General features: G+C 53.5%; 1 protein-coding gene and 1 long non-coding RNA gene across 3 annotated transcripts in view; one reads left to right on the top strand and one right to left on the bottom strand.

The window, feature by feature from the left end:
* Positions 1–22,876, top strand: part of ASAP1 (ArfGAP with SH3 domain, ankyrin repeat and PH domain 1) — a 351,004-nt gene extending 328,128 nt beyond the window's left edge. Inside the window, exons 25-30 of one of the 2 annotated variants that reach the window (XM_082719724.1) lie at positions 526–696; positions 8,684–8,753; positions 10,943–11,001; positions 15,684–16,183; positions 17,398–17,520; positions 20,222–22,876. In XM_082719724.1, the coding sequence (XP_082575850.1) occupies positions 526–696; positions 8,684–8,753; positions 10,943–11,001; positions 15,684–16,183; positions 17,398–17,520; positions 20,222–20,296 (998 nt within the window). In that variant the 3' untranslated portion in view covers positions 20,297–22,876. The remainder of the gene's footprint in view (positions 1–525; positions 697–8,683; positions 8,754–10,942; positions 11,002–15,683; positions 16,184–17,397; positions 17,521–20,221) is intronic. The other variant, XM_082719725.1, reaches the window with a different exon arrangement.
* Positions 22,766–25,045, bottom strand: LOC309859208. Its single transcript, XR_014308614.1, has 2 exons — positions 24,308–25,045; positions 22,766–23,574 (listed from the first exon to the last, which is right to left on the bottom strand). It is a non-coding gene; the product is annotated as an uncharacterized lncRNA (long non-coding RNA).
* Between the last annotated feature and the right edge of the window lie 468 nt (positions 25,046–25,513).

Consider the following 25,513-nt stretch of genomic DNA (forward strand, 5'->3'; position numbering starts at 1 on the left):
TTTAAAAAAAAAAAAAAAACTTCAGGCAAAGATAAGTGACTAAAAGAAAAAGTTGTAATGGAGAGAAAAACCTCTTTTGTGAACATTTTTAGATCCCACCCTGTGGCCCCCTGAAGGGCTAGCCCATACTCTGTTCTTTCTCCATTGATTTTGCTGGTAGTGTTGTGTGCCTTCTTCCTCAGTAGATGTTGTGATGTTCCCACTAAATTATTCATTTAAAAATGTATATTTTATTTTTCCTGTGACACCTAAATGAGGATCTTAACCCCATTAGCCTTCCATGAGATTGGCATTCCCTTAAAAGCACACACTTCCCTTTCTTTTCTTGTGATTTTTTTTTTTTAATTTTACCAGCAATTTTGAAACCCCTGTTTGTGAGCTACCGAGTTGATGGAATTGGCCATATCCAGCTTTGCGCTTTGTCTGTGTACGGCACCATATTTGGTGTGTGGAAGTAACTGCATACAGGCTCTTCTGTCTGTGAGACTGGGATTAACCTTCCTGCCCCATTCGATTCCTTTCTAGGTCCAACTGGCCCACCTTCAACACTCCCTCTAAGCACCCAGACCTCTAGTGGCAGCTCCACCCTGTCCAAGAAGAGGCCTCCTCCCCCACCACCCGGACACAAGAGAACCCTATCCGACCCTCCCAGCCCACTACCTCACGGGCCCCCAAACAAAGGCGCAGTTCCTTGGGGTAAGTCATCCTAAAGTCAGGGCCAGCAGCGTGTGGGGCACAATGGGCATTGGACACCTAGCATATTCGACAAACGGGCCAGACTGCACGCACGCCGGATGAGGGCTTGGATACACACGGGTGTGATTGTACTCGAGGCCAAGAAGCATCCTGGAAGATCTCTAGGATCGTTTAAAAACCAGGGCAGTACTACAGTGCTGAGCACTCCCTGTGCACCAGATACGGTGCTCGGAAACCTCTTCCAGTCACAGTCGCAGCCGTGCGGCAGCTTATTGTCAGCCTCATTTACAGACGAGGAAACGGAGGCTCAGAAAAGCAAAGTCACCCATTCTCACAACAGCCAGAGTACCGGTCAGAAGGTTTGCTCAACTTATAAATCAGACACAGTCCCTTCTCGCCTATAAAGCTTTCCTGGTGTGCTTCAGGGTGAATGCCAGCCGCTTGGCCCAGGACCTAGAGGACCCTGCAGGGGCGGGGTGGGGGGGGGCTGCTGACCCTCCAGCACTCGCCCTCCGCTCAGGCCGCACGGCCTCTTCACTGCTCAAGCACACCGGGCTCCCTCCTGCGCCGCTCCGCTCCCCGCAGCCGCGTCCTGCTCTCGAGAGGCTGGCTCCCTCGGGTCCTTCTCGGCTTCAGCGTTTGTCTCCCGACTCCCCCTCGTTAAAGGAGCTTCCTCCCCCCCACTTCCTTCAGAGCACCTCACCACCGTGGATTAGTACTCTGTGTTTGCTTCTCGGTCTCTCTAGAATGTAAGCTCCACGAGAGCAGGGACTCCAACCGTCTCTCGTGTCTGCAGGGCCTAGCGTCGAGCCCGCATGTGGTAGGTCCTCCGTCATCACTGACGGTGAATAAATGTGCACAACTGACCACAGACAAAATTACACCCACAAGGCACGTAGTTTCCATCTTTCCTAACTTTGTAGTTCCCCAGAACTCCTTACTAGCCCAGCAACAATTCAAGTCAAGAACCAAGAGTCTCTGCAGAGCCCAGGGGCGCCAGGTCCCTGAGAGGCATGGAGAGAAAGAGCAGCTTTCCAGAGGCCCGCGCTCCTTCACACGGGTCACCTTCTGTTTGTTCTTTTCTTTATTTTTAAGATTTTATTTATTTATTTATTTGACAGACAAAGATCACAAGTAGGCAGAGAGGTGGGCAGAGAGAGAGGAGGAATCAGGCTCCCCGCTGAGCAGAGGGCCTGATGCAGGGCTCAGTCCCAGGACCCGGGGATCATGACCTGAGCCGAAGGCAGAGGCTTAACCCACTGAGCCACCCAGACACCCCTGCCCCTGAGTTTCGTCGTGGCTTCTTTTCCTTGGGTTTCGGGCTGTAACTGACAGGTAATTCAGCTGAATGCATTAGAGGGCCTCTTCAAAAGCCTGCGTGAAGGTGTTGCAATTCTTTTGGGTTTTTGGAAAAAGCCGCACTTGCCCAAATGCAGGTTGGTGCACATCTGTCATCCGGCCGTGGCACCACAGTGGGTGCGTAAACATGTCTGTGTGGCTGGCCATTCCCTCCGTATGCGTGCGTGCCCGTCGTGTGGGCCATCTCGACCCATCTGCTCAGGAAGCCCATGGCCTCGTGAGGAAGACAGGCGAGCCAGTGAGTGAGTGTTCTTGACCATGAGGGCTGACGTGTTAACGGAATGCTGCGGAAATGCTGAGAAATGGTGTCAGGCCACAGGGGAAGGCCGCACAGAGGAGGAGACATTTGTGGAGGGTGACAGCTCGGATCCCCGGTGAGACACGCCAGGGAAGAGCAGTGCAGGCTCCCGAACACACACACACCGGCGTGTCATATGTGACCTTGACCTGTCCACAGTTGCTATCCCCGCCCTTCAGGCATCCCCAGGTTTCATCCAAGAGGACTTTCCAAACCCAGTAACATTCAGCTGAAGGTCAGACCCGTGCAGATTTTCATACCACAAATCATAAACTCTCTTTTCCCAATTCCACTAAACGTCAGTCCTGTTGTTCATCAGTTTTTCTGTGTAAAGCCGCCCTACAGGCTCAGTCAGTCTACAATTAATTTTACAGAATTCCTGTTTTTTGGCTTAGAAATCATCGCTTTCTTAGATTTCTTACTCATCACTCAGTAGCAGACCTAGTAGCTGCTGGGCTTTTGTTTTGTTTTTAATGGGAAAGCAACATTTCTCAGTAAGAAACACAGTCACCACTAGCCTTTCGAAGACAGGGCCCTGAGCCATCTGCTGGCAGCTCTCCGCAGCGGGAGTCCCCCACCTGTGACCAGCCGTGAGGGGGGAAAGCCAGGATCTGTCTGTGGCACAGTGACAGTGCTCCACACACAGGCTTTGGTGGTCACTCACAGACAACTCTAAATAGTAGTTCTGAGACTGTCAGGGCCGTTCTTTCTAAGGTGATGTGTGAGATATACTTCAAGGCCTGGTCTGTCCCTGCCTATGTCCCGCTGACGTGATGTTCCAGAAACCGGAAGTGGGATCCAGACTGCTGATGAAACGGGGATCAGTCTCCTCGTCAACATTGGTGATGCCTACGGCTTCCCTCTGTGGACCCGCCATTAGGATCTGGGCCCAGGGAGTGGATACCGGCACGGGGGGGGGGGGGGGCGGTGGTACAGGTACAGCCTTTGTGCCGGCCCAGGGTCTCACCTCCCCACAGCATTCCCACCACATAAATACACCAGGGTCCCAAACCACATGTGCTTTCCTCTAAGATCTGAGCCTTTGCTCAGAAAGTGCCTCAGCCTGGAATATTCTACTCATCTGTGTTAATACTTAGTCATCCTTCAAGATCTGCTCTCGAGGGACCTGTTCAAGGGGCCTCCCCAGTCTAGCCACCACCGCACTCCCAGCCTGTGGCACAGGGTCGCCGCGGTGGTTCTGCGCGCAGCTCTTTCCCAGGGCGTTCTGAACTCCATTCAAGGGCACGTGCTCTGTCTGTGTCAGGGCAGAGTGCTCCAGTGTGGAACCGGGGCCATACCAGACTCTGATCGTCCTTACCACTTGGTAGCCCAGCGGCTTCCTGTGGTTATTTTGAATTGTTCCATACCTCAGTTTCTCCAACTGTAAAATGGGGCTAGGCTAGTTAATACTACTTAGCTATTTTTTTTTAAGTTTTATTTAAGTAATCTCTATAACCAATGGGCTCAGACTCACAGCCTCCAAGATCAAGAGCCACATGCATCCCCGACCGAGCCAGCCAGGAGCCCCAGTCCTTAATCTAATTCTTAACCACAGTTTCACAAAGTTGGAAGTGCTGGGACCTCAACGTTCAGGACACTGAGACATGGAAAGATTAGATCTCCTGCCCAAGTTCCCACGGCTGGGACTCGGGAAGCCGGGATCTGTCCCCGGCCTGTGTAGCTGGAGAGCCTGCGCTTCTCCTCTCCGTGCTCTGCTGTGTTCTGCACATGATCGCTCTGTGAGTCTTGACCGTTCCCCATGTCCACAGTTGTTTCTTCGCCCATGAAGTGAGGAGAGGAGAAGGTAGCCGGGCAGGAAGGTCCCCTCCTCCCGGCTCTGCCTCCTCATCCATCGGCAGCACAGAGCCCTGGTGCACGGGGAAGGCCACTCGGGGCTTTCTCCCTGCCAGCACCGTGTCTGCGGCACCCGAAATAGCCCCGGCCTTGCATTACTGCGGTCCCGCTGCTGTGATGAAGTCAGCCATCTGTCTCAGGAGACTGCTAAGGCAGGCTTTGGATGAGAAAACAAATAGGCTTATGGGCAGATTTCGGTTCTATGGGGACTTTGATTTTTCAAGTGGCATGTCATTAAATCTCACTTTTGGAAAAACATAATTTGTTTATAACCTACTTTTATAATAGGCCAACACATATTTTAAAACAATTTAAGTAAAATTAATTTTAAAATGAGGACAAAGGGAGAATAAAGGTGACGAAGTAAAAGTCCAGGAGTGTGATCTCTTCACAAAATATGTAAATAAGATCGCATACAGTGGCTGGAAATAGACCACAGATTTGACACTGAGATTCTTATAGGCAAGAGCAAAGGAAAAAAATACATCTAATTACCGAGTTTGTGGTGACCCTAAGATCTACCCTCTTCTCACACTTGAGAGTCTTATAATTAATATCTTAGAGTAGCACAGTTCTCTGGGCTACTCTTGGATATTTCAGAGTACTGGCAACAGCACACCACAGGCCACTATAACATGCACTAAAATAACATTCTGGAAGCCCAGGTTCTGATCTGTGTTCTACCCATCCCAGGCTACATGACCTCTGCAAATCACTTTCCTTATCTTTGGTCACTGGGACTTAAAATTGTATAAGTTTTTTTTTTTTTAATTATAGAGCAAATAATTGATGAAAAACTATACCATAGATTGGTTCACTTCTCTTTCAAGGCCAGAACTTAAGGTGAAAGGCTCAGCATTTGAAATGTCTGATCCAAGGCACGCACGTCGACTCATGGAGCAGTATTGGTTTGTAAAAGAGCCTCTGGACAGAAGTGTCTTGCTCTTCCCTTTTCTTGGGTTTCCCAATAAATTTTCATATCCGCTCTCTGCTTCCCACTCACCTCGCCCCCAGTGTGCATGCTTATCTAGAAAGTAGTGATGGTTACTACCATTTGCAGAGTATCTCCCACCTACCAGGCCTGGGCACTCATCCGTCATCGTATTCAGCCGTCACAGCCGTCGTGTACGGTAGAGACTCACTGTCTGTAGTTTGTCAGTGAGGAAACCGAAGCACAGAGCAGTCAGAGGCTTGTTCAGAATCACAGTTCCGCTCACTTCAGAGCTGGTGTGTGAACCCACTTCAGACTCCAAGGCTCCTGCATTGATCCACTATTCCAGATCAGTCCTGAAGCCTGTGTGTCATTCGCTGCTGGGCCAGTGTTCTCCTGTCTGTCCACAAACTCTTGGCCCAATGTCTGACCCCAAGTCTTGGCCACGGCTTCCTCACCTGCTGGCCCAGCATCCTGCTAACACACAACCTTTTGGACACAGGAGTTCTTTTCCAAGTTGCATGAAGAGAGAAGAGGGGATTGAACTGCTTCCATGTTTTTACTCCTCCCTTGAATACTATTCCTTTTTTCAGATATGTGTCCAAGTCACACTTTTCTTCCCAGGCGTGGCACATGGGCTTGGCCTAGCCATGAGCTTGCTGGCGTTCCTGTCTGCTGACCACCGAGGCCTTCCCCCAGGTGTGGGGGGAATGAATCTGGGCAGAGAAGCAGATGAGTGAGTGCTGTGGTGCTTCCCTTCATTCCTCAGGAACTCAGTGGCTGCTGTGTGCCAGAGACTGGGCTAGCGAGTGAGGTTATAAAGATGACCAGGGCACAGCGCCTGCCTTTGAGGTGCTCGTTCAGTGAGTAGACCATCATCATTCTGGTGCATTCCATCGGAGAGCTACGGGTAATAGTTTCCATTTGTGTCATGCTCCTTGCGGCGCAGCCCCGTGGTCTGCACTCCATAGTTTATCTTTTGTGATGCTCATACCCATCTGGCGGAGTAGATCCTGTTTTGTTCCCATTTTCTAGGTGAGGGGACTGAGGCTTAGTAGAAAGAGCATTTTAATCCAAACTCGTACCCACTGAGTGATGGCAGGGTTGGAGTTCAAACCCAGGCTTGTCTGGCTTCGGAATCTGCGCTCTTGACCACTGCTCTGTGATGAGCGGTGGTGGGCTGACGGGGAGGAGGGGGTGGTCAAGTCTGGCTAGAAGCTGGCTTTGGAGAGGCCCCTTGCAGGTTGCCTAGGAGTTCACTGCGAGGGGGAGGGGTTTGCTGTTGCAGAGAGAACGGACAGAGGGCCAGTTACGGAGGCAGAGAAACATAGTGTCTTTGGAGAGAAATAGAGTCACCTCGAGTGGCCAGAGAGCAGGGTTAAAGGAGGACCCAGACATCTGGGCTGCGGGGTCAGATCGCAGCCCCTGGGGTGATGACTCATCTGTGTGACACTGGAGTGGGTGGCCGGAAACGGAGCAAGGGGCCTTCTGCAGCCCACGTGGTGTCATAATCCATCCTGCACGTAAGAGGGTTAAGAATCACGGGTTTGGAATGTTTTCTACGTGGAAAGGGAATTAGCAGGTGCAGTGGTTTACCCTAACGTAGAATTTTCTTTGACATGTTCATTGTTACGGCTCATTGAAGTTTCAAAATGTGAGATATGAGAGCTAATCCCCAAGACTCACACTAAACACCTTGCTGAAAAGAAACGCCCCCGTGAGTGGCGTTCATAGCGGGGAGGACCCCTGCGAGGCTGCGGGAGGAGTCGTCAGTACCAGGGACGGCTCATGGAAATGGACCGGTGGTCGGAGGAGGGTCTTATTAAAATAAAGCTATACTTGAAAATCACCAGCCGGAGTAACACCAGTGGAGCTAGTTTCTTCTGCGGGTGTGTCCTAGAGTTACAGAAATCTCTGCCCAGGAGCCCCGCCTTAGCCCTCCACCAGCCTCTCCCTGTCCGGGAGGGTCCGTGGGGCGAGCGGTGAGCAGGCTGGTTAGTCCAGGTCCCGGAGGCCGGCTCCTCGGCTCCGTGTCCCAGCTCTCACCCCTACCAGCTACGTGACCCTGGGCTTCCCTGTACCGCTCTGTGTGTTTCTTCAAAAACAGCAGGGAGGCGTCTTGGATTCAGTACCTCGTGATCCCAGTGACATACTTACCCCAGACCTCCCTCCGAGCAAGCACTCAGGGAGCGGTGGCGGCTGCTGCGGACGTCCCCATCGGGGCAGCAGGACAGGTAGCGACAGGCCTGCAGACCCGCGGTCAGGACTTCCCAGTAGATCGGTGGCCGTGTGACCTGCAGCCACCAGTGCCCTTCACCGTGTTGCTTCGTCTTTAAAGTGAGGATAATGACGCCCGTCCTTCCTGTTGGGAGAAGCGCTTGGGCAGCCGCGGGTGCTGTGGGGCCGACAGCACGTAGGGTACAGAGCTCGGTGCTTCAGCTGCTCCTGTCCTCTGCACCTGCCCTCCTGTCTCTGGTTCTCGTCAGCAAGCCCCTTCCCCCGGCCCCCCGGGGATCCTGTGGGTGTCCGGGCCGGGGAGGAAGGGGCACACCTGGACTTCGCACCGCAGGCCTTTGAAGGGCGAGGAAGGACATGAGCTGAGCCCGAGACAGCTGTGCCCCTGCAGGGCCCAGGGAGTCCTCCTGGGCGCCTGGCAGCCTGGGGCTGTGTGCTTGTCCCACCGTGGGATGGGTCACACAGGACTTCCCCTCACCGGTCTTCCTGCCTTCTCCTGGACAAAGAGCACGTTCGCGGTTTTGCTGCCCCCCTCCCCATTAGAAAGTGCTTTGCCGTTCGGGTGCTCTGTCCGGCAGAGAGGACGTTCCCTGCACCTCTTACTAGTGGGGTTTTGACACTGTTTCCTTTCCATAGCACCCAGCCCTGTTCACAGTTGACCTCATTCCGTACTGTCAGTCTCGCTTGTGCACACACGTTGCCTGGGCCGGATCAGAAGCTTGGCGAGAACAGTGACATTTGATTTACTTTGGTGCCTCCTGCTCTCCATCCAAGCCTTGTACCTAGTTGGTGCTTAATAAATGCTAATGTCTGAGGGAGTGATGACAAGAGTGCCTAAGAGTCTTGCCCCGCAGACGGCCAGCTGTCACCAGCCTGCTGAAGAGCGTCCACACACACAGTTGATGGTTGTGTATTCTGAGTCTGGCTCCCAGCGCCTGTCTCCCGGCACGCGGCCTCTGCGTGAATTTGAGGTTTTACTCTTCTTTCCCTGCACCCAAGCTAAGGACAAGTTCCTGAGCCAAGGGGTCATCCCCAAAGTCCTGTGATCTTATAGGCCTTGCCTGGGGGCAGGCTGCTCACCTTCTCACATAGTCGTTGAATAGCTAAAAAAATAAAATAAAAAAAGTAAACACTGTCAGAGCCCACAGCAGTGCTTAGTTTTGTTTTAAAGTTACAAATGCATACTGTTGTAGCTCGAAACTTTCCGGTTCCTTTTTGGAACCAGAGGGTGCCTGTCTGCCTCGTCCTAAGTTGCGTTATTCCACTTCTCTGTCTGAAGAGGCAACATGATGTGTGATGTCTCCCTGTAGGTAACGATGTGGGTCCGTCGTCATCAAGCAAGACCGCGAACAAGTTTGAGGGACTGTCTCAGCAATCGAGGTAAGCTGCCTTCACCTTTCTCCCTCGGCGGGGATCACAGCTCACTGTTCGAAATTCTAGAAACGGGTGTTATGGCAACATATTCCAAGTGTGGCCTTCCAGCTGGTGCCGATGGGGAGAGGAAAGGAAGCGTCTACTGCCTGTGCACCTGGCCCTCGGGGCCCGCCGGGACAAGCCACTGTGCCCAGGCACATCAGCAGGCAGGGGTGTCCAGTGCCAGGCTCTGCTCCCTCCAGGTTCCCGGTGGGGACAGGCCTCGCTTCCCGCATGTCAGAGTCTACCAGAATGAGGCTGTATTTTTAATTTTTAATTAAGTAGCTTTGTTTTGTTACTCTTGATTCATTTTTACAGACTTGGGAGTTAAAACAGTCCTCAGGGAGATCTGACAGCCCAAAGATTTTCAGACATAAAAATAGGACTTTCCAAGGGCCCCATTTGTAAGATCTGCTTAAGCTAGGCTGAAAGCAGCCTCCCTACCTTCCCTCCTTTCATGGAAGCAGGGGACTTTGGAAGATCTTCTGTGGGCAACATCTGTCTCATCCCAGTGTAAAGACACTTCTCCAGAGGCCTGATCTGAGATAAAGACACAGAGAGCCACTTCCAGTCCCAAAACCTCGGGGAGAAGGAGTCAGCTGGTGTAGGGGGATTGCTTTCTAGAGTTGATCAAAGAGCAAAACAAAATCTCCACTTATGTTAATGCTGCTGTCCTACTTCGTCTTCACGTCTTTGTCAGAAAGACCGATTACTGTTCCTTCCGTTGTACAGTTGAGGTTAAGTGGTGGCAGATGTCAGAGCTGGACTCGGCCCAGTGGTCCTCCGCCTCCACGTCCCAACATCGCTTCCCCTCACGTCCCGCCCATCATTCCCGCTCCGTCCCCCTCCCACCCAGCTGGGGCGGGGGTGGGGGGACTCAGACTGCAGTTCTGGGGTCTTCTTCCAGAGGGAGAGAGTGTCTAATACATGGAGAGTGGCTTCAAAACGCTTTTTAAAGAGAATCAAGCCACCCATGCATGCATGCACACACGTGCACACACACACACACACACACATGCACACAGCGGCAGCCTCGTGTTCGATTGTGCAGGAAGCGGCCCAGGCTCACAGGCGTCCGCTGTTGGCCCAGGGCCTCGGTCAGGAATCACCGCCGTGCTCCCTTCCGTAGTCGACACGCGTGCTTCCCTGAGAACGTGCGCCAAACGGGTTCAGCTTTGGGTTTTCGCAGGGACCTTACGTCCCATAGTCTGGGGGCAGTAGGGTTTCACGAGGGCTGAGGAGAGACAGCTAGGAGGGGACAGCAAGTGCATTTCAGCTTCTTTGACTCTGTTTTGTTGGGTTGGTTTGGCTTTCCCTGTTCCTTCAAGGGCAGTTAGGAGACAAAGAGGGGAAAGCCAATCCTTGGGACGGGAGATTCAGAGGCGCTCTTGGCACAGAGGACTCCGGTGCTCAACTGCTGTGCGTCCTTGGGGCTGCCGGGCCCTGGCGTCCTCTGAGAATAGCTCCAGCCTCTTGCTGAAGGAGCACCGCGGGAGCCGGCGCGCACGTGCCCGCCGCAGCCCTGGCGTATCGGTGGAGGCAGGGGCGTGGGGGGGGGCATTGGATCATTCAGACCCCACGGGGTGGACTTCTGTTCCCGAGACTTGGGTGTTTTTCCCCACTCGTTTTGTAAGTGCTCCAAGAGGAGGGAAAGCTCAGGGAGAGTCTGGAGGTCTGAGACCCACACTGTCTGCTCTGGTGCCCCCAAGGACACCTGCGCTCTGGCGATGAACGGAACGAGGTCTCCATTTATAAGCTCCTCCCCTGGCCAGCCTTGGGACCCTCTGCTGAAAGTCCCCAGACATCAGTGTCCTCACCTGGGGCAGGGGGGTGGCAAGAGTTAGGGTGGCAGATTGTGTCCTGTGTGGAGACCGATGTCGGTGTGGCCCTCTGCGATCATGCTCTGCCAGACACTCAGACATTACCTGAGGAGCGGAGGTGGCGGCTTTGTCCTTCCTAGAGCCGGCCTGTTCACCCCTCCTGGGTCCTCCCCAGCCAAAGTCTGAATTATGGAAAACAGACTGTAATCTTTTCTTGAAGAAATTTTGAAAGGGCTTTTAGAGAATTCAGCATAAGTCTGTGATTTCCTTGAATATTAGATCACTAGCGATATTTTAACATTTTGAGATACTGAATGATTTTTATTTATTAATTAGCACCGGCTCTGCAAAGACTGCCCTTGGTCCAAGAGTTCTTCCTAAACTACCTCAGAAAGGTAAGATTTCTTTCTCTTGTTCACGTAATTAGCTGTCATGGTGCCCTCCAAGGGGACAGCAGTCTCTGTCTCTTAAGTCCATGGCTTAATCCCAGATGCCTAAAGCAGCATCTGGCATGTGGTAGGTGCCCAATAAGTACCTACTCAACAAAGAAAGATTTATAAACTCAGTTTTTGTGATTAGGAAAACACTATACTTTTCCCAAAAAACCACAGTCCTTTTCTAGAAGATATGCTATCATCTCTGGGTCTGGGGATACCATTCCTTCTCCTCTTGCAAAGCACAGTCTGAGACCTGGGAACCAGTACCAGCTTTGCCACTCACCGTGTGGCCTGGGCCAGGGACTCGGAAGGTTCCTGAAGCCCGATTCCTCACCCGTAAACACGAGCAAGAATACCTGCTTCGTGAGGTTTTGTGAGGATGAAATGAGGTCATGCTTCAGAAAGCCCCTCACTTTCCACGGCACAGAAATCCTTTGCTGGGACGGCATCCGTCATGCAAAGCGGAGATACTCGCGCTCTGAGAAGCACAAGAAAGCAGTGTCTGTAAATGCTGCTTCCCTGCCAAGCAAAGACACTCGGTTCTTTGAGCAGATCTTCCTTAATCCAGATCGAGCTTTTTATCCGTAAGACCAGCATGTCCGTTGTCTTATCTGCTCCTTCTTCTTTGTTGCCAGCTCCAGCTTGGGAGCTGAGAACACCCACAGACGCCTTTGGTTCATCTTATCCGTCCTCGCTTAGGGCTGCAAGGCCACAGGGCAGATGGAGGCTTAAGGGACTCGTGCCCGTCCCAAGGTTCTGTGCCTACAGCAAGACTTTGTCCCCAGAAGTCAAAGTTAGGGATTCACAATGGGAAGCTGGGACGCACCCCTCCCCCGGGTCTTTGGGAAAGTGGCGTATTTGGCAGTGCACTGACCGGGCTCCTGTGTAGTACAATGAGAGAGTCCCAGGTGGCTGTCAGTGCATTCTCGTGGAACACAAAGGAAGCTTTCCCTGGATTTACTGAGTCTTTATCTCAAGTCATTGTTTTCCTCTTCTAACCTCTGCCCAAAGGGCTGTCCTGATCCCAGAGAAGTTTGGGGTGTTTTCGGGGCACTGTGCCCGCTGTCAGCAGTCTGCCCCGAGTCAACCCTGTGCTCTTCCCCCACTTGTCACGCGCGACCCCTGATTCCTTCCACCTTCCTGTCCAGCTGCCTTCAGCCTGCTCCCGAACCGCAGCAGTTCTTAGCGCAGCAGCTCACCCCCATGGCTGCTGTCATTCTCACCGTCCCGCACTGGTTCGTAAGCAGGCGTCTCTCCTAACACTGTCCTCCTCCACACGCCTCGTGGGCCGGTTCTGCTCTCTTGACCAGCTCCGGGTGGAGAACCAGAGTCCGGACGGCAGCTCCGCTCTGCTTCCTGACTCCGCAGCTCACGCAGTCCTCCGCGGCTGCCTGCGGCCCTCCCTCTGCCTCGCCCTCTGCCTCGCCCTCGCCCTGCCCTCGTCTCCTTCACACCTTCTCTGTTGTCCTCCAAGTGACTTGGCTTCTGTGTTCTCAGTGAACAGGACCCGAGCCTCCCCCCACCCTACCCTCACGGCCTCGCGCCCCTGCCGGCCTGCACATGACCCCCAGAAAGAGGCCCTGCCCAGCGTCTCTTTCTTATTCCTAATGGGTCCCACTCCAGCAGTGACACTGTGATCCAGTTTGGGGGCAAGTTTGCCTGTCATTCCTTCAGAGTTAAAAAGGCAGTTCAGAAAGGACTTTTTTTTTTTTTTTTTTGGTTAATCATTTTTATTAACATATAATGTATTATTTGCCTCAGGGGTACAGGTCTGTGAATCGCCAGGTTTACACACTTCACAGCACTCAGCACAGCACACACCTCCCCAGCGTCCATCACCAGCCACCCCAACCCCCAGCAACCCTCAGTTTGTTTTATAAGATTAAGAGTCTCTTATGGTTTATCTCCCTCCCAATCGCATCTTGTTTCATTTTTTCCTTCCCTATCCTCCAACCCCCCCGTCTGCCTCTCAAATGCCTCATATCAGAGAGATTATATGATAATTGTCTTTCTCTGATTGACTTATTTCACTCAGCATAATACGCTCTAGTTCCACCACGTTGTTGCAAATGGCAAGATTTCATTTCTTTTGATGGCTGCATAGTATTCCATTGTATATATATACCACATCTTCTTTATCCATTCATCTGCTGATGGACATCTAGGTTCTTCCCATAGTTTGGCTATTGTGGACATTGCTGCTATAAATATAAACAAATTCAGGTACACGTACCCCTTCGGATCACTACATTTGTATCTTTAGGGTAAATACCCAGTAGTACAATTGCTGGATCATAGGGTAGCTCTAGTTTCAATTTTTTGAGGAACCTCTGTTCCCAGAGTGTTTCCCAGAGTGGCTGCACCAACTTGCATTCCCACCAACAGTGTAGGAGGGTCAGAAAGGACTTTTAATTGGAAAGGGGAAAACATAAAACCAGATTGGAAAAGGAACAGCCAAAGGTTGGGCAAGCTTCCCTAGAGGAGAAATTCTCTTATTTTGTTTCTCCCTATTATAAAACCACATGTATTCATTGTAGAAGATTTTAAAAAATAACAAAGAGAAGAAAAATACAAACCACCTGTCATATCACCCAACATACTCAATTAGTTTATATCTTTTTTACTGTACTTTTTTTGTTTTAGGTTTTGATTTAAGGGGGGGGGGGCGTGTTTTTTTGACATAATACATCAGAAACATTTTCCATCACAAACAGCTTTCACTGGCTGCACGGTATTCTGCTGGCTGGTGCTGTGAAGTGTTAGGTGGACCCTGTCATCCCACAGCCACATGGAGCGCAGCTTGTCCGCTGTGAACGGCGCCGTGCTGCACGTTGGGCCACAAGCATCGCGTTGCTTGGCTCCCGTCCCTCCTAAAGAACCAGTTCCTCGAACCAGACTCGAATGTCTTGGGGTTGCATCCGCCTGGCGCTTACAGTTTCTGTTCCCCCATGAGGGGTGCACAGCAAGGCTGGCCAGCCCCGCCGCCTCAGGAAGCTCCCCAGCCCCTCTCACTGCTGCCTCAGACTTGGCCTTTACCCCGTGTGTGACTTGCAAGAGAGGACTCTAGCTTGCTTGAACTCCTTGAGCTGAGCCCTGTCAGCTGAAGGTCAAGGGCCAGCCTGTGCGCTGGGACGTGGCTGAGCAGGCCATGAGCAGAAGCAGCCACAGGGCAGCTTGTGACGGTTGCCAGCCCTGGGGTTCATCTTTTCTTTTTGTTTTGTTTTGTTGTTGTTCATAGTAAACTGTAAGAGTATCTTTCTGAATGTATTGTACTTCCAGAATACAATTCTTAGTGTGACTTACTCAGTGTGCCTCAGTCAGCTGTTTCCTTGCTGAATGCAGACGATATGCTTGGCCTCTGTGCATACCAGGAGCCAGTGTTCCAAGGATAAGTAAAAATATGAATCCTGCCTCAAAGAACCCTGCCTTACAGTAGTGATAATACCCTTAGAGGATACTTAGAGCCTGCCAGGGCCTGTTGGCAAATTCTTAATTCCTGTTTTAGAAATAAGGAAGGTGAGGCACAGGGAGGTTGTGTCATTTACCCAAGATCACACAGCAAGTCAAGCATATGGTGGAGCTGGGCTTGGAGACCTGTCTTCAGTGTCCTAGGTCCCACCGATAGAGCTGTGCCAAGAGCTGTGGGAATGGTTCCACAAACTAGAATCCTGACACCGTGGCCCTACAGGGAATAGGGAGGACCTGCCTCCCACATTCTCTGGAACATAGTAAGTGGACAAGAAACAAAGTTACAAAGTCTGTGTTGTAATCTGGTGTAGGGTTTCCTAAGTAGGTGTGGCTGTATCGCCAAAGTGGAGCAGAGATTCCTCAGCGGGTGGCGGAGGTGGCGAGAGGAGAGACCTTTGACCTCGTATGTAGTATGGAAATCCCAGAGACATGGGGAATTTAAATTCTGATACAGCTACGGAATGGGACAGAATGCAACATTAAAAATTATGTACTGCTGGCTCCCTGGGTGGCTCAGTCACTCAAGCGTCTGCCGTCGGCTCAGGTCATAATCTCAGGGTCCTGGGATCGAGCCCCACATTGGGCTCCCTGCTCAGTGGGGAGCCTGCTTCTCCTTCTCCCTCTGCTCCTCCCCCTGCTCATGCTGTCTTATGAATAAATAAAATCTTTTAAAAAAGTATCTATTGCCATTAGAGGAATTTTACTGACCTGGCAAATAAGCAGTATATAGATAAAAGCAGATCACAGTTCTGTCTATGGAAATTGTGTGCAAGAGTCCAGAAGGAATTACGGGACATTACTGTAAATGGCTATGTTTAGGTTGTACTTTTGTGGAAAACCTAACTCTATATGTCTAATTTTCTGTAACCTGTTTGTATTCCAGTCTTTTTTTTTTTTTTAAGTTCTGGATTAGTTTGGATATCCCGTTCCTAGGTAACTGAGGCATGAAATCACATATGGTCATGTGGACGCCTTCCAGGCTTCCAGCTTTTTTCCTCTAAGAACGGGCACTGCACACCTGTGCACTTGGGTCTCGCCCTGGAGCGGGCACACACTACACACGCACCCCACCGCCACCGGGCCCCGTCCTCCCGGTGACCAAAGTAGAGGGCAGCACTTCCCTGCCTTGGGGCCCCTCTGGAGACCTCCCTCTCTGTGCTTGCTTCCCACAGTGGCACTAAGGAAAACAGAAACCAGCCATCACCTCTCCCTGGACAAAGCCAACATCCCAGCCGAGATCTTCCAGAAGTCATCGCCGTTGGCAGAGTTACCACAGAAGCCACCACCCGGAGACCTGCCGCCGAAGCCCACGGAACTGGCTCCCAAACCCCAAATCGGAGATTTGCCACCGAAGCCAGGAGAACTGCCCCCCAAGCCCCAGCTGGGCGACCTGCCCCCCAAGCCCCAGCTGGCAGACTTACCTCCCAAGCCGCAGATGAAGGACCTGCCTCCCAAACCGCAGCTGGGAGACCTGCTGGCGAAGTCCCAGACTGGAGAGGTGTCCCCCAAGGCCCAGCAGCCCCCCGACGTCACCCAGAAGTCACACCCGGCAGATCTCTCCCCAAACGTGCAGTCCCGAGATGCCATCCAAAAGCAAGCGTCCGAAGATGCCACTGACCTCACGCCCACCCTGCCTGAGACGCCTGTACCACTGCCCAGGAAAATCAACACGGTGGGTAGAGGCCAGTTCTGAGGCTTTGGCAGACTCTGCCACACTCCAAAACCTGGAGGCAGGGCCTGCGCCCCAGCCAGGGTTCCGCGGTGTGGCAGGCCCGAGCCCCATGGCGAGAGCCGTGAGTGCCGGACTCCCGCAGGCGGGTTTCACGACCTGCGCTCGCTGCGGCACCTGGGCCCATGCCTTAGTTCTCCGGGCCAGAGGATTCAGTGGTCATTGGTCCTGCCGTCTTCTGCAACCCAGCAAGGGCCCTGGTGTCCCAGGCTGAGGAGCACGGTCGGTGAGAACCAAAAGGCACCCCCCCACACACACAACAGTTCTGCCCTGGCTCATTATAAAAATAGCATTGCCATGGGAGAGCAGAGTCCCGGCGCCCCAGATGGCCTTGTGCAAGATGCCAGCTCAGGCTCTGCACTTGACCGTGGTTTTATGCCCTCATCGAATCCTCCCCATGATCAAGGAGCCCCTGAGGGCCCTGGAGCTGAGGCCACTAAGCCTCGCACAGCTGCAGTCCCTCCAGCCAGCACTTCCCAGGACAGGCTGCAGAAAGGAGCAGAGGGACTGAGCGAGACACCGGGGCACAGAGAGACACAGCTTGCTTTCTTTCATACTAATCACTGAATGAGCTGGGCTCCAAAAACCTCTAGAAGAGGATTTCTGTTTCCATCTTCCTATTTGCAAAGAACCAGCAGTCCCAACAGATAAAAGCACAAGTGAAAACTGATCACAAATTAGAACATTTCGGGGAACTGCCTGGGATCCTCCCGCCCAGGGCCGCCGCCCTGTTTAACCAGCATGTGCTGACTTCGTACTTCCGCGAGGGGACTGAGAAATTGGTTTATGCTGTGCGTTCAGTATGCAGAAGCTGCACATTTCTCTTTACATCATGTTTCCCAAATCCATTTTTAGACTCTGCTGTCATCTCTGCAAGCTGCTCTCGGGGGTGGGGAGGGCAGGGAGCCTCGGGGGCTTTGGGGAGGCTGATCTCCATCCCCACCCGCGGTTTGCCTGTGAACTTGATGGGCAGCGGGCCCTCCCGACGCCAGGCTCCGTCCGAGCGCTCGGGAAGAGAGAGGGAGCACACAGCTCCTGGGCTCCTGGCGGACAGGCCTCCCCCTTGACAGGAGAAATTGAGGCTCAGTGAGGTTAAATCACACGCCCAAGGTCGGTGTGTCCTTTTCTCCCACTAAAGCCCCGCTTCTGTCTTGAAGGGGAAAAACAAGGTGAGACGAGTGAAGACCATCTACGACTGCCAGGCGGACAATGACGACGAGCTCACCTTCATGGAGGGGGAAGTGATTGTTGTCACAGGCGAGGAGGACCAGGAGTGGTGGGTACGTACCCGGCCGGGCGCCCGCCGCCCTCCAGCGTCCTCGGCGGCGGTCTTCGCTTACCGCGGTCATGCTGACGCACAGCCGCGGGGCTTTGAGATGGGGTCGGGCGAACCAACGTGTGCGTGTGGTCGACCCTCGTGTTCACACAGCCTGTGAGCCACCGGCATTTCCGGCCATCTCAGATGTGAGGCAGGAGCTCGGGAGGGCTAAGCACGCGCCGCAGCCGGGAGCAGGCAGCTGGGAGCAGGCAGTCAAGACTCGAATCCTCTCGGGGCCTGAGTGCTCTCCGCCTTCCGTGCCCTCCGCCTTCCGTGCCGGCCTCAGGCTCCTTCACCCAGCCTGCCGTTCTGTCTTTGTCAAGTGGGGCGTGACACCTTCCTCTTGATTTTAGAGGAGTAAGCGAAAAATACCTGTAACAATCCCTTTTACATTAAAACCTGCTGCCCATGGGCGCCTGGGTGGCTCAGTTGGTTGAACGACTGCCTTCGGCTCAGGTCATGATTCTGGAGTCCCGGGATCGAGTCCCACATCGGGCTCCCAGCTCCATGGGGAGTCTGCTTCTCCCTCTGACCTTCTCCCCTCTCATGCACTCTCTCTCACTGTCTCTCTCTCAAACAAATAAATAAAATCTTTAAAAAAGAAAAAAAAAAAGAAAAAAAAAACCTGCTGCCCAGGTGTCTGGAAGGAAAGGCCTCGTGGTCCTCACGCAGTGGCCATTTGCAAATTCTCAGTGATGAGAAGCGCGGCCCCACGGGTCTGTGCTGTTCAGTCTATGTCCAGAGTAAGGCTCCTGGGACAGCCCGCGGGTCAGAGGCGTCGTGGGTGGTGGTCTTACTTCTCTCCTGGCTGAGAGCTTCCCAGCATCGGTGTGGAGACGCTGCTTCCTTGGCAGCCTGTGTGCCACCAGCCCAAAGGGACCTGTGGTTCATAGCTCAGCCCACAGAGCCCGCGCTGGCCCAGAAACACACATGCATACTTAACATGTACACGTACACACACGTATACACACGTACAGGTGTGCATGTACCTTTGGGCCTGGAGAATGCCTCCAGACTCTTGGTCACAGCCATAGGGATTCTACTTGTACCAAAGCAGCGGCTCTCAGGCAGGGGCAGTTTTGCCCTCCAGGGACCTTTGGCCGTGTGGGAGGAATTTCGATTGTCAGGACCGGAGGGGGCTGCCCTGAGCCTCTGGTGGGTGGAAGCCAGGGATGCTTGGGTGAACAGCATTATGGGCCTGGAATTTGCAGGTGCTGAAGCAGGGATGCTCCGAAGGAAGTGATGAGGCCTCTTGCTCCCTCTCTCTCGGGGAGGGACATGCTGGCGGTGGCCCTGTGGCCTTTCCTGCCTCTTCCGTTAGAGTTGGGCCTGCTCCTGGCCTGGAGCCTGCTCAAGAGCCATCTTGGAGACATGACAAGGAGATGGCCCGGAAGACCCCAGGGCAAGTCCCTGAGTCGTTCTGTGGCCGTGGCTAAGGCATGTTCCTTCTGTCAGCTGTTGCCTGCTCAGAAATGGGACAGGAGTAACCCTGCCTCACAAAGGGGTCCCAAGAACTCATTTGGGGATACGTTGATACTGTCATAAGCAGGTAGTGATCAGATCCTTTGCTAAGACACCAGTGACGACAGCAGAGGACCCAGAGGGAGTAAGTGGAAAGTTCTCACTGGTGCCTCTAGCGTCGTGCTCAGTGGGAGTTCTGTGTGCCGGCAGCACGTCTGCCGAGCCAGACAAAAAGCAACGCTGCCCTTGCCTCCACTGACTTCCGAGTCACAAAACCCGCTCACGTGCAGGACACCAAGGGAGTGAGGCCCCCTGAGCCGGGGAAGCCAGGTCTGCAGCCCGTTCCACCCTCAAGAAGAGCGCGCCCAGTAGCCCAGTGGTGGCCCAAGGTCACAGAGCTGGGAGATGGAGGGAGCAGCCAGGCTAGCCCACAGCTCCTGCTGCAGCCGCCGTGGGCGCCGCGGGGGTTTGTGGGTGGGGATGAGAGCTGGCCTGGCCCCCTCTTCCGGCCGCCCTCCTCTCTCTGCGCTCGTCGTTTGAAGCCAGCGTGCACGCCCTGCTCCTTCTGTGGAAGGCTCGCGATGGGATTCTCTGTCCTGCAATGAGTGTTGGTCTAACTGAGATCACTGGCAAGTTCTGCTGGGAGACTGTGGCCCAGGCTCGGGCAGCAGATGGTAGAGCTGCCCTCACCGTCTCCTAACCCCACAGCAACCAGAAAACAAGCTCAGTCCAGAGCAGCCCTTCCCACCTGGGTGACTGGTGACGGTGCGATCTCACCGCAGGCCTGAGAGGAAAGGGTATTTTAGCCCCATCTTCCAGACAAGAGGCCCGCAAGGCCTGTCCGAGGTCGCTCAGCGGAGAGACAGTTGTGCCCTGGGTGACGAGCACGGACTCGAGTCTGCAGCCTGTGGGAGACCACGGGCAGGCTCTCCACCTGGTTGGGGGGCGCGCCATGGACACCCCGGGTATAAGACGAGGGTCCCAGGAAGGGCGTCCTCACGGGGCGGCCACATGTGCGTGGAGTGGGCCGCACCTTCTGTTGTTGTTCTGCGATTGTGTGTGGTCCCCCAGAGGGCGGGGGAGGGTCCGCGCCTTCCACCCCAGGCCTGTGGGCTGAGTCCACGGGGACTGTGAGCCACAGGGCTTGTCACTGGGCAGCTGCCGGCTGCCTCCAACCTGACAACTCTCTCTTCTCCCTACAGATTGGGCACATTGAAGGACAGCCTGAAAGGAAGGGGGTCTTTCCGGTGTCCTTTGTTCACATCCTGTCCGACTAGCAAAAAGCAGAACCTTAATTAAGATTGTCCACATCGTCATGTGAGACCGCTGCCTCCACGTAACCCCGTGCACACGTGTGTATATAGCTGCTGTTACAGAAGAGAGACTCCGGAAGCGCCACCTCAGGAGGGCCGTGGTGTGTGCTGTAAATACCCGGGGGGCGTCTGCGCTCGCCGGTGTCGGGGGCCCTGGGACCCGGCGCGCCGTACTGGTCCGCCCCCCTGGCCACCTAGCACGCCCACCTCTGTGCTGCTTTCCCGGCAGACAGACGAAACCAGGAATCTCGGAACTGCTGGCTTTGCCAATAAGAGTGGTCTCCAGCAACCGTGGAAAGGCAGGGAATCGACTCTGTGTTCCTAACGCAACAGTGTTCTCAGCTGTGTTACTGCAAACGCGACAGTAGCAGAGAGGTGGGCTCTGTTCTCCAGGCGAGACTTCTAGTCCAGGACAGACCAGCCTGTAGCTGATCTGTGTACACAGTTTACAGCTACAAAAACCGACGTTGGTGTTTATTACAGAGAAGTGCTCGGTTCAGTGTAAGTGTTATTCCTTCAGCAAAATATTCGCCGACCCGACCCCTTTGGTGGCATTTTCCGGTCCCGCAGCCTCGCGCAGTTAGGCCAGGTGGGTGTATAAGGTCTTCTGGTGAGGCGTGCCCGCCCCTGAGATATTACCTCATTATGCAAAAATAACATATCCTTCACGACTATTTTGACAAAAGCTTAGAACACACCTGAAGAAGCTCAACTTTCAGGAACTGAGGACCGCCAGGAAGCATTAGCCTCTACATTATGCATGCATTTAGAAGCTTACCCGAAATCTGCCTTTTATAAAGGAATAGTATGGACAAGTGGAACTGTACATTTTTTAACTTGATCGCCATTAAAGCAGAAATTACAAGATCGCAACAATATCTGTTTCTAACCAGTCATTCGGCTTTCTCAGAGCGTGAAGTTCCATCTCCTCTTCTGATTAGCGTCCTTCGCCTGTGTTAAAGCCCCGAACACATCAATTTAAATTATTTTCTTAGTTTTTTCCTTGATCAGTTCAAATGCGTGACAAGATGGTTCGCGAAGATGACGGAATTTGAACGTCGGCCCCTCACGCCGTTCCGCTGCCGCAGAATCCCGGTGCTGACGCCACCTCTCCTCGCTCCGCGCTCCCAGCTCTGCCCCCGTCGCCGGCGAGCCTGCCAGCCTCACACTCGGTGCCGTGGACGCGTGATGGTCAGGCCAGTTCTCAGCCAGGCGCTGTGAGCGGGTCTCCCTCCGTGTCCGCCCGTCCGGGCCCCATCCGTCTGTCTGACCGCTAGAACGCCGGCCCCGGACTTTGCCAAGAACACAGCTGCCCTCCCTGCGCAGCAGGGCTGCCCTCTTGATTCCAAGACCCCCGGGGCCTTCTGGTGTCACATTCGCTTACACGGCTCTGTGGGCCGCCACACAGAAAGCTAATCCTACTAAGCCCTTGACCTCGGCAGTAAGAGAGAAAGGTTCATTTCACAGAAGCACAACATCCCACCGAACCCCTAGGAAAAGCCCTCCTTAATAGAGTCTCCGTGCTCAGTGAGTATCCATTTAGTTCTGCTTAAGTGAGTACTACGAAAACTTGGAATAACCACCTAATAAGTAAAACTTGCATGACAGACCTGCAACACAACTTCTCAGCTGTTCCTGGAAAGTGAGTTGAAGCAGTTGCCGCCCAGGGTGGGGTGGTTGGGCAGGGGGGTACCCCAAGAGCCCCACACAGAAGGCGAGAGTGGTGGTGGCAGGCGGCCGGGCGAGTGCAGCCCTGCTTACTGGCCGCACTGGTGTCGGGACAGGAAGTCGCCATCCGAAGTGACCTAGAGTCCTGGTTCATTCAAGTACACATTTTTAGTTGCATTAAAGAACTATTTGTTTCTGTGGCCTACAGTATTTTCAGCTGATATCAAAATAAACTGGTTTTCTAAAAAACTCAAAACCTCGATGTCTAAAATTACGTGGAGTCATTGTCTGTTCTTTTTCTTCTTTTGAGACCACTTACACAAATGCATTTTTTTAATACCTTCTCCCCCACCTCTGGTTTTGTTGTTGTTTTCCCTGAGGAATTTGAGATCCCCCTAATCCAGCTTACTGTGGGACATAGGAAAGCCAGGTAGGAATGCCTTTGGGGATCTTGGTCGAGTGTGAATCTGATACTGTTCTTAAACTCAGTGAGCCACTGCAAATCTGCAGTTTTGTACATGATATAGTATTTTGAAGGTATGGAACCTTATGAAAAAAAAAAAATAGTTAATTAGTTCTTTTTTTCCCCCAGAAGGGAAAGTTACATTCTGCAAATAGTCTGTGTCTTATTTTACTGTTGAACAGCAATTGCTATTTATTTTTTTATTGCCTAGAATCTCTACATGTCGTGTAGGAATCCCATAGTGCCACGAGGCAAATTCCAAACCCTCACCTGGATGTTACCACCAGACATCAGTACGCTTGTCGTTTCACATGTATTTAATGTGACCATTTCTCAGTACTGTATGTGTTAATTTCTACTTTTTTAAATATTTAAATTGCTTTTAAATAAACATATTCTCGGTTGATCCCAAACATCTGAAATCAAGCCATTTTGTGAGCTGTCCACTATGTTCCACTTGGAGAGAGTCAAGACTCCACTTGGCTGGGCTTTGGGGGTCTGGGGGTGGATGACAGAGGTCAGTCCGGCTCCTCTGTCCGAGCTCACTCTGGATACATAAATGTCCATCGCTTGCCTCAGCTTACAAAACATAAGAGCTCAGCATTTGGGGGTCCCCCCGTTCCCACTCCCGCCTCCATGCACCCACCGCACCTGAAGAGGGAGGACGATGCCCAGCCCTCGGGCTGCTGGGCGGTTCCTTCTTTTCCTGTAGCTGCTGCTCCCGGCACTGCCTGTGAGGAGACCCAGGGCCAGGCACTGGGCCTACATGGTCTCTTCTCGCCCTCAAGACAGCAAGAAACGTGCATGCACCTCTCCGCTTTACAGAGCCCAAAAAGGGGGCTCAGGGGTGTTCACTGTCATGTAGGAGGTGCCGTGGGCTGGTGTGACCAAGTCCGGAGTCCACACAAGTGGTTCTGGCCCCCAAGGCTGTGCTCGGATAGTTCCTGGTTGCACTGCGAAGTTCCAGCCGGAGGAGCGGAGGTAGAAAGCCGCCTGAAGCTACAACGTGGAAGACTCGAGTGTTCGGCTTTCCTTCTGTTTCCTTTCGAGAACCCTGGTAGACTTTAGTGCTTGTGCATACACCTAGACCAGATAAACTCTACAGAGCACGCTGCCAGGGAAAACGGGCTTTGGCATAGAAACCAGTGATTCTCGGGATAGTTCTGGGACAGGCTGATGGAGTTACCTGGATAATTCAGGCAAAGGGGCAGCCACTCTCTCTCTAATCACAGTGTTACAACGGTTACATTGGTTCTCTGTTATTTTAAACCTGGACGGTGTCTGTCTGAAGTGAACAGAGTTGCCCCGCTTCAGAAGCAGCCCCTCCAGAATGTGGGGAGCCCCGGACGGCCCTCCCCCGGTGATGCTAGAAACCAGAGGAACGTCGGACCTCCCAGCCTTCAGTCCTTCGAATGCTAGACGGTTGATGAGCCCGTTTCCTGTGTGTGCATTCAGTCCCCTCTTGAGGCCCATGCCTTCACAGAGCTGAGGTGCCTTGCTCAAGGGCACTCTGAGCCCATGTCCCTGTGGCCTCCGCAAGAGCCTTCCCTCCCCTGTCCCACTCCCTGGCCTCTCCCGGAACACGTGTGTGTACGTGTGTGTGGCAGGGGTGAGTGGCAGAGAGAGACCCATTGGACCTCTCCTACTCCTCTCCCCGCGCCATGTGTTCTCATCCCTGCCAGAAGGCATCTTACTTCCCCGGGTCTGCAGGACTTTCAGAATTCCCAGCTGCGGGGCTCACCTCTGCAGTGAGCCTCAGCTGACACTGTGTCCCCTCCCCCAGCGGGGCACATTCAGCCCAGCGTCCCCAGCCCCAGCCTGGGCTGCACAGGAGGTGACCTTACCCTTAAACAGCAGAGCATGTAAGTTCCCCAAACATGCTCTTTGCATCAAGAGGAGACCAGGCCTGTGGTTGCAGGGAGGAACCCCGTACTCTGTCCCTGAGGAACCTGTGGGGAGGGGAGCTGAAGAAGCACCAATCACTTTGCCCCCCGGCCCCCACTGGTGGGAAGCGTACCCAGGCACAGCTGCAGCAGGGCCCCCCCAGAGTCCTGGGTGCCCCGACCTGCATAGGGACGGCTCACCCGCACGGGGGCCCTGGCAGCAGGACAGTCCTCGTTCCACAGCACTCGGAAGCCGCTCCAGGCGCTCCCCGCTTTACTGTCCAGCAGGCTGTGGCTCGGGCAGATCCCATCATAACTTGCCAGAAGTCAAGTTGCCAGTGAAGGCCAGAGCCAGACTCAAACCCAGAGGTTAGGGCCCATGTGGCCACCAGCCATGACCCACGCTGCCTCTGTGTTACTCTTGTGTTCTCTGGCTGCCCTTTTTGAAGGGAAACTGGAGCCCTGCCAGCCTGCGCCAGCCTTCCGTGGGTAGGTTAGCCCATCCGGGAAGGTGTGAACCATGAAATGTAATGGAGTTTGCCATTCAGAGGGTCCTCCAGGGAGTGTTCCTTGAGCTGCTCTGCCAGGAGAGCCAGAGGTCCGACTGCACGCAGAGGTCCCGGTGCACGCACGAAGTGTCCAGTGAGACAGCCGTGCACAAGCCACTGTGCATCTGTGAGCACAGCAGCCCCCTGTGCTAACACTGAAACACCAGCTCCTGAAAACAGGAATTAAAGTTCAGATAAACACAGCTGTTTTGCAAAAATCTTACCACACAGCAAACCCTAGTCTGAGGCTCAGAGGCCAAAACTTTGACCTTCTGCAAAACCGCCCCGGGAGAAGACAACCGCCTGGGGAGAAGACTTGCTGGGCCTCACGCTTCTGTGGACAGAATCCTAGATTCTTCTTTATAGGTCCAAGCAGATCGCAAATGTGCCATCTGCACGCTGGCCTGGACACCCACAAGGGCCAGGTTTTCAGGTTTGTGCTGGCATCATCAGGGGAGCCTCAGCGTGAAAGTCAGACTGCAGGGCCCTGACCTCGGAGATTCAGTCTGTCGTTCTAAGTCTCCGGGGAGCCCAGGAGTCTGCAGCCAGCCGGCATCCCCCGAGGATTCCCATGCACTGCCGGCGGGGGGACTCCAGGCCCTCTCAGCCCCTCAACAAC

This window comes from Mustela nivalis (genome assembly GCF_964662115.1).
Source record: "Mustela nivalis genome assembly, chromosome: 2".
Lineage (NCBI taxonomy): Eukaryota > Metazoa > Chordata > Mammalia > Carnivora > Mustelidae > Mustela > Mustela nivalis.